This window comes from Sphaerodactylus townsendi, linkage group LG12 (genome assembly GCF_021028975.2).
Source record: "Sphaerodactylus townsendi isolate TG3544 linkage group LG12, MPM_Stown_v2.3, whole genome shotgun sequence".
NCBI classification, from domain to species: Eukaryota; Metazoa; Chordata; class Lepidosauria; order Squamata; family Sphaerodactylidae; genus Sphaerodactylus; species Sphaerodactylus townsendi.
In genome coordinates, this window is record NC_059436.1 from 7401928 (window position 1) to 7412945 (window position 11018).

Consider the following 11018-nt stretch of genomic DNA (forward strand, 5'->3'; position numbering starts at 1 on the left):
GTGTATGATAGCATACTGCTTGTGCTTGTGTGCTGCAGTTTTACCACGAAAGTTATTACATTAGCAGCCACGTTTTGTCTCTTGGAAATTAATCCTGAAAGGGGAGACCATGGAAGATCGCTACTCTTCAAGACAGCTAGCACACAGCCTGAGCTACTGCCCTGTTTGGACCCAGAGAAAGGGTTCTGCACCAAGGGAAGGAAACAGATGTGATCAGCACACTGGCAAGGCACAGCTGCCTGAACTTCTCTTTTGAACGAATGCACTGATAGCACATTTTGGTAGAGTCAGGATGCAGCCTCCCATGGTACACAGGGGTTCCTTATAACAGAATCTGCTGTTCAAGTGATACAGCAGAAAATGGCTTTTACGAACATATGGAGAAGGCAACTAATAGAACCTGCATGTTCAGAGGCACTGAATACTAATTGCCAAACAGCCTAAGGAAGCTTTGGTTTTTGTGCTTCTGGGAATTCTAGGAGCATCTGTCTGGCCACTGTTGTAAACAGGATTCTAGACTAGATGGACTGTTGTTTTGAACCAGCATCAATGGGCATGAAGTTCTCTGCCTGCGATGAGACCTTGAACCATTACTTACAACAATAGAATTTTTATATTTCTGTTAATGCTTTGAAGTTAGATATGGTTAGGAGTCAGATATGGACTCAACAGATCAGCTAGGAATTTGAGAGAGGGAACACACTCTCCAAAGAGTTCCAATCTCTTCAAAATGACCCACAGTGCCTGAACATGCTTCTCCTTCACACCCACCCTTTGTGCAATACAGAGGTCCCTGCCCAGACCCCTGTTATAAAGTTATTACTCTTTTCTTTGTTAAAATGTGTACTGTAGGGCTGTGAATACAACTGATTAATGGCACTAGTACAATCTGAATTGTAATGAAATATCTGAGCTAGATTTTTACAAGAAGCGGCATCCCATAGGTCAGCAAAGCAAAGCAACATCTCTGGAGCCATCTTGCTGGAAAAGTTTGCAAGTTCTTTTCAAAAGGAGATTAATGACTACCTTGGCCTGTGTGTAAGACAAGATCTATGAACCCTCCTGCAGCTTTCACCCAGCAGCAACATGCAACTTTTCCAGAAGAAAAACACAAAGAAACACAAAAGGTATCTACACCACAACCGCTGGATTAGGAATGTGTTCCTGTTCATGTAGGATACAAGGTTACCACTGAAAACAGAAACTTTGCATCCTGCTTTCCCTTTATTCCATTCAACATTTTGTAAGTAATATGTATTGGGACATCATGTCATTTGTTCCTTTTACTAACCACGAAGAGAGAAGGAAGGTGATGCAGCAATGACGCTGTCAGTCAGCATGACATAGTGGTTAGAGTGCTGGATTAAGATCAGGAGACCCAATCTCAAATTCCTATCCATTAATGAAGCTAAGGTGCTTAGAGGAAGGGAAGGATAAAATGTGGTATACAGATCCACCCCGTAACTAACACTTCTTCCATTTCTGGTAGCAACAGCAAAATGATTCCAAGCCTGTAAGCACTCCTTCCTTTCCACCACAGCCAGCGTGGTGTAGTGGTTAAGAGCAGGTGGATTCTAATCTGGAGAACTGGGTCTGATTCCCCACTCCTCCAACTGAGTGACAGAGGCTTATCTGGTGAACCAGACATGTTTCCGCATGCCAATATTCCTGCTAGGTGACCTTGGGCAAGTCACAGTTCTTTGGAACTCTGTCAGCCCCACCTACCTCTCAAAGTGTCTGTTGTGGGGAAAGGAAGGGAAAGAAGCTTGTAAGTCACCTTGAGTCTCCTTACAGGAGAGAAAGGTGGGGTATAAATCCAAACTCCTCCTCTTCTTCTTCTTCAAATGTGGCCCATCTCATCTTGCCAGATACCTCCCAATGTCTCAAGACTCATATCAAAGAAGGTTTACATATGTAAGAAGAGATCATGCCCATAATGCACTACCGGTGTCCAATGCTGTGGGTCACTTAGTCACAAATAATATAAAACAGGAGTAATGTTAGTCATTAAATAGCATAAACTTTCATGGATCTCTACCTACAATTGGGCTCTAACTCACACTAGAATACCAAATTGGTCTTTAAGGTGCTACAAGACTTCCACTTATATCTGCTGAAACAGAATACACAGCTACAGTATGTCCAACAGTTGACAAGAAATGAAAACAAGTCAGAAAGTCACATATATGGTAATGTCATAGTCATTCTAGCAACAGATTCTAGCAACAGAAAATTTTCTGCATGTTGTAGACCAGTGGTTCTCCACCTTCCTAATGCCATGACCCTTTAATACAATTCCTCATGTTGTGGTGACCTCCAACCCTAACATTTATCCATTTTACAGATGGAGAACACTGATGCAGAGAGTCTTAGGCGACCCCTGTGAAAGGGTCATTCGACCCCCAAAGGGGTCCCAACCCCCAGGTTGAGAACCAATGTTGTAGACAATCTCAAGAGGAAAAATTGATTAAAAACACATACCCCTGGAATGTTGTGGTGATGCACACATCTAGAACTCTTATCTAAGCAACAAGCTCACGGGCTACTCATTCACCCAATAACTCTAGAAACACACTCTGGGTCAAACTCTTATGTATTAATGCCCCAATCCCAGAGGAAGGAATGGGCCAATTGAGGCAGCGCAGGGTCATGTCGGCACATTTGCCCCCTCTGCTGGTTTAAGTGGCACCCCCACCAGTGGAAAGGCCAAAGGTGCCGGCAGCTGGGCACCCCTCAAATCCATAATGGCAAAACTTGGAAATGGTCACCACTGCAGAGGAACACTGATGTCCAATTGGATGTGGGCGGGAAGACAGGGCATTCTCAGTGGTGGAGCTGACATTAGTCAATTTCCACCCAGGCTAAAGGGCCAGGAATGTGGCAGTTTGTGCCTTGGATTTACACCACCTGAAAGGATGATATGACTCTGTTTAGCCTTATGGAGAGCTTTCAGGTGGCTGTGGGGGGGTTCGTTTGCTTTAGCTGCTTCCTCGCATTCCCTGGAAGCCTTCTGGAGGCGGCAGGGCAGTGTGGTACTGGCGCCAACCCTAGTGGCCTAACGCTTTGGATTAGGCCAGTGATGGCAAACCTTTTCGAGACCGAGTGCCCAAATTGCAACCCAAAATCCACTTATTTATCGCCAAGTGCCAACACGGCAATTTAACCTGAATACTGAGGTTTCAGTTTAGAAAAAACGGTGGGCTCCGAGGTGCACGTTACTCGTGAGTAAGCTTGGTGAAGCAACCATGCAACGCTTCGAATGGGTGAATCACGACCCTAGGAGGGTTTACTCAGAAGCAAGCCCCATTGCCAGCAACCGAGCTTACTCCCAGGTAAAGGATTGTGTCCAGGCTAGCCTAGATGTGTGTGTGTGTGGGGGGGGTGATTTTCTGCCCCCCCACATGATGAACTCTGTGCATGTGTGCCCACAGAAAGGGCTCTGAGTGCCACCTCTGGCACCCGTGCCATAGGTTCACCACCACTGGATTAGGCTGCCTGGCTAAGAAGATAGAAACCACACACCCAGGCATAGCCAACTCTAACACACTACATTGCCAAATTGGGTACATAATTAATAATACTAACAATATCAATACTACAATAACATTAACATCATCACTATTAATAACAAACATACCCCGGATCATTATTAATAACAATACGGTTATCGTCACAATCATCCAGGCCCAACAGTTCGGCTATCCACGGGATTATGGGACAGGACTCGAAAATATCTCAGCTCTCAGTACAATCTTTGTCTATAGCCCAGGAATAAAAATGGGACCCACCTCAGAGGCCTTCTGTATGAATGAGCCACACAGAAGTTTCAGCGCATGTTTCAAATGGTGCCATAAAAACACTAAGGTATCTGCCACTGGTATTATTAAATCTAAGTTTACAGAGTAAATGGTATGCGTACTGCAATACCTGACCACCCTAGCAGATCCTCATAATCGCCAATGAATGAGTTTGTGGAGTGTATCATCATAATTCAGAAGCCGCACAGAGGAGACCTCAAGCTAGATGCAGGGTCAGAAACGCATCTTTCAGTTGTTACTTATAAGCAGGCTTGTAACCCAAACTACATAAATCTTAGTTGATTAATATGAATATTAATTGATTAAATCAACATAAATTTGCATGTGAATGCAAAATGTCCTGGAGGAAATGCACTTTGTTTTTTAGAATATTAACACGCTATTATGAGGGAATTTTTTTTAAAAAAAACTACTTTGTTTCAGACAGAAAAGCTGTGATAAAACCAAGTGGGGAAACAGCATTACATATCAGCAAGCATTAGAGTAAATAAAAAGGGAATCACACAAAAAATAAACTGGAGTAAAAAAGAGGAGAGGTGACCTTAAATAGCCAATCCTTTCTGCTGCTTGAGAAAAAATCATAAATATGTTCATCGATGTAAAAATCAGAACACACCATTGTAAAAATCAGATCAGAACACACCGATGATAACTAGAGACCTACTTATGCACACATCAGCATCAACCAAAGCAATACTATCTCAGTACTGAAGAACACTTTATTGGCCTACTACATGGCCTGCAAGATACTGGGAAAGTTCATGTGTTTCAGGAAAAGCAATCCAAGGTTTTAATAAATCAACTACACTACCTTAGCCTCTGACCTGCTTTAAACTGACAGGCGTGCTTCCCTATCCTCCACGTACGCCCACAAATCCTTTTTGAGTTATAGCTTGTGGTTCTGTCTAATTGGGACACCGTTAACAGACATCATCATTGGTCTCAACAACATTAGCTTATCGCTGCAGCATAACTTCGACTCCTGATACACCTTCAAACCAGAAAAGGAACACAGGGCTCCATCGTTTTGCTGCTATTCTGCAACCAAGATTTTAAAAATGGATTAATTCGCTTCAGTGTGCAAAGTACAAGCTAGCTGGGTGGGCACCTGCCACTGATGCCCGTTTCAGACAATGCCACACTTGTCTCTCCTTCTCTGATGCTGTCTCGGATGGCGAGTGGGGGTAGGGAGAAGGCTCCTGGTAGGACTGGCAGAGTGACTCCTTCCTTACATCGAAGGAATAAAACTTCAGAATATGTTGTTCCAGTTAGCCAGTCAAATAATCCCCCTCCCCCGGCCCGCTCCCCCAAGCTTTAGAACAGAATGTATTATAACCTCTCATCTAACTGTAACTTCCGCAGAAAGAATATTTTTCACAATGCAAAAGAATCTGGCATTTCACATGTAGCACTTCAGAGTTACAGCCTTCTATACAGGAAGAAATCAATTAAATCAGCATCTTCTGAGGTTCTGTTCTTCACTTTAAATTGCCTTTAAACAGTGGGGGGGGGGTGGAAGAGAATCCATCTACACATGCAACTTTAACAGCATTAAGCTGACACTCTCAAATGATTTCCTTTGCCACCCCCCTCCTTCAGAATACCCCCCCCCCCTTGCTGTCAAGAATGCTATTTCCCTTCAAGGTGGCTTTAAGACAACTTCATAAACTGTAATCTTATAGCTCAGTGGGTCAGCAGCTGGGGTTAAGTGCTCAGCAACAACTATAGCTGCATACTATGTGGCATCAAGGGAAAAAAAACAGGAAAAAGAGTCTTCAACGGGACTAAAAATACTCCCCCATCTCTCACAGTAACGTCTAAAAACAAGTCCACGGCAGCCAGGTACCTAAAGCATCCGGCTCTGTGGTAAACTGCAATTAAAAAGCTTTGAAAGCTGGCAGAGAGGAGGAACGGCGGCGTAGCTATGCACCGGGGCGGAGATGGATTCCAGATGCCAGCAATGGTCCAGCTTGATATATTCACCGTCAGACATTCTTCCTGAGCGGTACAGGATCAAACCCCTTAACCTCCCATCCTCCTGGCACACGTTCTGGTTTGCAATAAATTTGAAAAGGCACTGCTTCTCGTAAGCCTCACACAAAACAGCCCAGGAAGGGGGGAGATGGCGGAAGAGGGTGCTTTCTGCTCCTTATTCGCAAGTTCACTTCTCATGTAGCTAAGCTGCAGTCCGAGCCCCCACCCACCCAGTGTTAACAACTCCACCAGCATTAGACAAAACAGATCCTTTGATGCACATGTCTTCTCCAAGCCCCCTGTTGCCCAAGTCAGACAAACGGGCAGATTTTATTTTACTGGTGGGGGCAATAAGAACCAGTGAGGTTGGAGCGAGACCATGCTCGGCTGCCTGCCAAAGTCTTGTTTCACAGGTTGTAAAGGGTGCCCCGGACCCTTCCCAGACCCGGGTAAGCTGATAGGTGAGAAGACAGGTCTCAGTGCTCCACAAAAGCTTACAGATTCAGGTGTGGAGATTTATATGCACATCATACAGGCTCGGAGGCGGCAAGCACTTTTTTGTTAGGAGACAGATTGCTCCGAAAGTACCAAATTCTACACATACACACCCCAGGAAAGCAAAGCGATAGTGATGGATGTAGCCATCGGTTAGCCAATATCTCGTTAACTACAGACAACGGAGGGGGCTCACAACATCCAGCTACTAGCCACGCTGTGGCAAATGCACCTGCCACACATCCGAAGATGGGGGTAAGCTCTCTCTCCAAGCAGGAATGCTTTGTGGAGGTGCAGATTGAACGGGGGGGTGGGGTGGAGGGCACAGGGACAGAAGTAACCGGCACATAAATTCACAGGGGCAAAAATGGTCTGTGGTCCCATAATGAAGCCACAGCTGCCTGGAAGAAGTAACTGGCACATGGATGCAGTGGGGCATAAATGGTCTGTGATCTAGTAACGAAGGCACAGTTGCCTGAAGGGGGTCGATTCTCCAGGAAGCGAAGTTGGGAGTGTGTAGCGCCCGCGGAAGATGCGCAGCCCCCGAGCACACACCCTGCCCGCTCGAACACCACGTTGGGCACCAGCTTGTCTCTCTCGCTGAACGAAAATTACTCCACCGCTTCCACGTTGCTGCTCCATGCCCTGCAGCCTCCTAGAGCAGCCTCCTAGAGACGCCCATCTGGAGCGGCAGGCCCGCTAAGCAGCCAAGCCACGGGGCGGCCCGAGCCATCTGGATCCGCTTCGCTTTTCCTTGCACCGGCGGTGGGTGGAAAGGATCTGGCCGGCGCTGCAGCCGCATCTTCCCCCCTCACCAAGGAAAGCCGCTCGCCACCTCCGCGGGGGCGCAACCAGTGGACCGCACGCGCGCCCACGACTCCGGCTGGCCGCGGCAAACTTGCGGCTAGGCGCGCACGGGTTCGAGCCCACTCACCTCGCAGGGCTTCAGCCCTCCCGAGCGCTCCAGCCAGCAGCCAAAGCCCGAACCAGAGGGGGCTCCTCCTACCTCCACCGCCCATGATGCGCGACCCTCAAGCCGGGGGGGAAGCGGCGGCGGCGGCCAACTCCGAGCACCGCAACCAGGCGCGCGCTCTCCAGCCGGCCCCGCCAGCCCGTCCGCCCGCCCGCCGCCCGGCACCAGACTAAAGCCAGCCGCCGCGCGCCCGCATCCCAAGGAGACCCCCGCCTCCCCGGCAGCCAATTAGGCGAGGGCTGGGCGGGGCCAGCGGCCGAAGGGGACGAATCGGGAGGGGCCGGCCGGAGCGCCAGCGCGGAGCTGAAGCCAGCCGGCCTCGGCGCGGTGGGGAAGCGCGGCTGTTGCGCGGTGAGGCCGGGGATGCTGCGCGTGGCGTCTTGCGCGGCTGCGCTGGGTTTCTCACCAGCTGCCGTGGCTGAACGCTGGCGCTGCTTATTCTCGGGCTCTGCTGCTGTCGAAGGGGGATTCCGGAGCTCGGCTCGTGCCAACTTTTTCCTCCCTCCCTCTCTCTCTCTCTCTCTCTCTCCCTCCATCCTTTCTTTCTTTCTTCCTCCCACATTCCTTCCTTCTTTCCTTCTTTTTCTTTCTTCCCTCCTTCCTTCCTTTTTGTCTTCTTTCCTTCCTTCTTCCCCCTCTCCCTTCTTCCTTCTCCTTCCTTCCTTCCTTCCTTCCTTCCTCCCTCCTTCCTTCTTTTCTTATTTCTTTCCTCCCTCTTTTCCTCCTTCCTTCCTTCTTTCCTCCCTTCCTCCCTCCCTTCCTCCTTCTTTCTTCCCTCGTTCCTTCCTTTTCTTCTTCCTTCATTCCCTCCCTCCCTCCCCTTTCCCTTCTTTTCTTCTTTCCTTCCTTCCTTCCCTCCTCCCTCCCTCCTCCCTCTCTTCCTCCCTTTTTAGTTTATTGCATTCGCCTTCAGGCTGCTGCCCACTGCTTCTTCATTTTCTTTTCTGGAATAAGGAACTGTATTTTGAGCTTTGCAGAGATAAGAAGGTATATTTTGGCGCACACTTTTAGAGATTTGTATCGTGCTTTTCGCCCTGATACCAACCAAAACAACCTACAACATTAATACATTCATATAGTGCCAGATTTGCCTATAGGCTGAAGCCTAGGGCCTCAAAATCAAGGGGGCCTCTCTACCCAAGATGTATAATATTTTGACACTGTCTCATTGGCCTTTCTTACACATGCTGTCATAATGCCATGTAGCCTCTAAACTACCCTTCAGTAATTTTCCTTGGACCCCATTTCAGAATAATACTGTCTTAAGCAGATAAGTTGACATTAGCAATGATTTCTGTGTTGAGTGTGTCCTTCCAGGACTTCAACTGAAGTGGACCCCATTTTGAGAGAATGCCCCTTCATTTCTTCCTTCCTAATAACTTTACCCAATTTTGTTTAAATCACTCTTCCACCTTCCTCTAGCCATGAGGGTGGAGGATTGGGAGGGGCCAGTTTACCCTCACAACTACCTCCCTGTAAAGTCTGAAGCGGAATAGCCGGGGGCCTCTCTTCATTTAAATCCAGCACTGCATTCATACATGAATCTGCCTTATGCCTTATGCTGAATCAGGCATTTGGTCCATCAAGCTCAGTATACTAAAGCAGCAGAGGAAAAAAAAATTGAGTCCAGTGGCACCTCTAAAGCCAAAGCCGTTTTATTCTTGGTGTAGGCTTTCATGTATGCGTTGTACACAAAAGCTTATACAGAAATGAAACTTTGTTGGCCTTAAAGGTCAGCATTGTCTGCTTTGACTGGCAGCAGCTCACCAGGTACTAAAGCAGAGTTCTTTCACATCACCTGTCCTTTTAACTGGAGATGCTAGGGAATGAACTCTGGACTTTCTGCCTGCTCAGCAGATGCTCTGCCGCTGAGTCACAGCCACACTCCAAACATTCTTCTCCCTGCTTCCAGTTTACCCTCACAACTACCTCCCTGTAAAGTCTGAGGCCCCTTCCACACAGGCTGCAACAGGCTCATGAAACCTGTTTCTGCTGCGCTGCCACAGTTTGCATGGCAGCGGCAGGAGCCAGGGGCCACTGGGATCTTGGAGACAAAAGGCTGCATGGTTCACACAGAGGCACTGTGTTTCTGTGTGAACCATGAAGCTGAGATTTCCCCCCGATACACACCTGAGAATCCTCCCCCACCTACCTGCATGGTTTGGCAGCCCCCTATTAGAATATCCCCTCTAATGGCAGCTGCCTGTGGAATCCACCATAATGGTGGAGGGAAGGGTGGGGAACGGACACTTCTGCTTGCTGTAGTTCGCACAGGCAAGCAGGAAGCATTTGCAGCCCGGGGTTCATGAAAAAAACTCACAGAATAGTTTAATTAAACCCGGGTTCTGGTCAGTAAAACGGGTTAGCAGCGTTTTGGGGGCAAGTTCTATGCGAGCTTCCCCTCCCAAAGCTTTCAAAAAGGGGCCCAACCCACTTTAATTGCCTGGGCAGAATGGGCCTGAGACAGTGACAGGTCCACAGCAATGCAGCAAGTTTTTTTTTTTTATCATGGAATGGGGATTCGAACCTGGGTGTTCCAGATCTTAGTGTGACACTCTAACCACTGCATCTCTAACCACTGGCTTCGTGAGCACTTGGAATTAGCATGCAAATTCCTGGCAAGTGCATGTTATTAAAAAAATAAGCAATACACTGCTCTTTTGCTTAACTGAAAAAGAAATAATGTACGATCTCATGTACAGATTCTACTATAATGCCAAAAATTATCTGCTTCTGTACATATATATGTGCAAGTAGAAGGAGAACAGGATCCAGTCTGCCAAAGGACCTCAACATACCATCAAGGGTCCAGCATGCTTTACATACATCCCAGTATGTGTACACAGTGTATACATTATGTCACAGTTCTACTGCCATCTATCTATTCCATTTATATCCTATAAAACAACCTCCTTCCCTGTTTTTAATAACAAATATATGCCTTGTAAAGCAAAATGGGATGGCTTTCTTTGTGTCAAGGTTTTCTTCACTTTATTCTAATTTAAAGTATGTGTGAGCCCTCTCACCATTAAAAAAACAGTTTGCAGAGGCTTGCACAACATTCAGAAGCAAAATGCAGAATTTGAACCACAATCAGCAAATAGCTATCCCAGCTTCCTCTTGCCCTTCCTAGAAGAAGCTCAAGGCGGAATACGTGATGCTCCTTTCTCCACTTCATTTTCACAAAAAATAAGGGAGTGGTTAACCTAGGTCTCCCAGCAGGCTTCACAAGATTGGAACCCAAGACTCTCAAATCCTTGTTTGACACTGACCACTGAACAACACTACGTTTCCCAATAATGAAAAAGTTGTAAAAATCAGTTCTTCAGATTACGAGGGCAGGTCCTGAGTTCACACATTTGCTAGCACCCAGGACAACTGTGAGTTCAAGTTAGGTGCAGAGATGGTGGGTGCAAACCGCATAGTCAGTGCTGCAAAGAATGTGGCAAATATGTGCAATCCTGATCCTCTTGTGCGATGGCCTGTACTCTCACACATGTGTGGACAAAGTATGTGTTAACAGTAATACTGGGTTGCCAGGCCCTTTGGAAAGTCTCCATAAATCTGCCTTTTTAAAAATGAAACAGTACCCTTTTAGAAATGGAAATTTTCCATGGAAAAATATAATAGACACATTTCCTATATAGAAATGTTTCCACTCCTCTACGTCTTCTGTTCCATTTTCAAGATAATGCACACAGATCAATTATTCTTGTTGCATTTTAACCTTTGCTATATAGCTTGTAGAGGTGATCTAA

General features: G+C 46.9%; 1 protein-coding gene across 2 annotated transcripts in view; it reads right to left on the reverse strand.

The window, feature by feature from the left end:
• UNC5D (unc-5 netrin receptor D) overlaps positions 1–7410 on the reverse strand; it is a 387521-nt gene extending 380111 nt beyond the window's left edge. For both annotated transcript variants that reach the window (XM_048512818.1, XM_048512817.1), the window contains exon 1: positions 7222–7410. In XM_048512818.1, the coding sequence (XP_048368775.1) occupies positions 7222–7306 (85 nt within the window). In that variant the 5' untranslated portion in view covers positions 7307–7410. The remainder of the gene's footprint in view (positions 1–7221) is intronic.
• Between the last annotated feature and the right edge of the window lie 3608 nt (positions 7411–11018).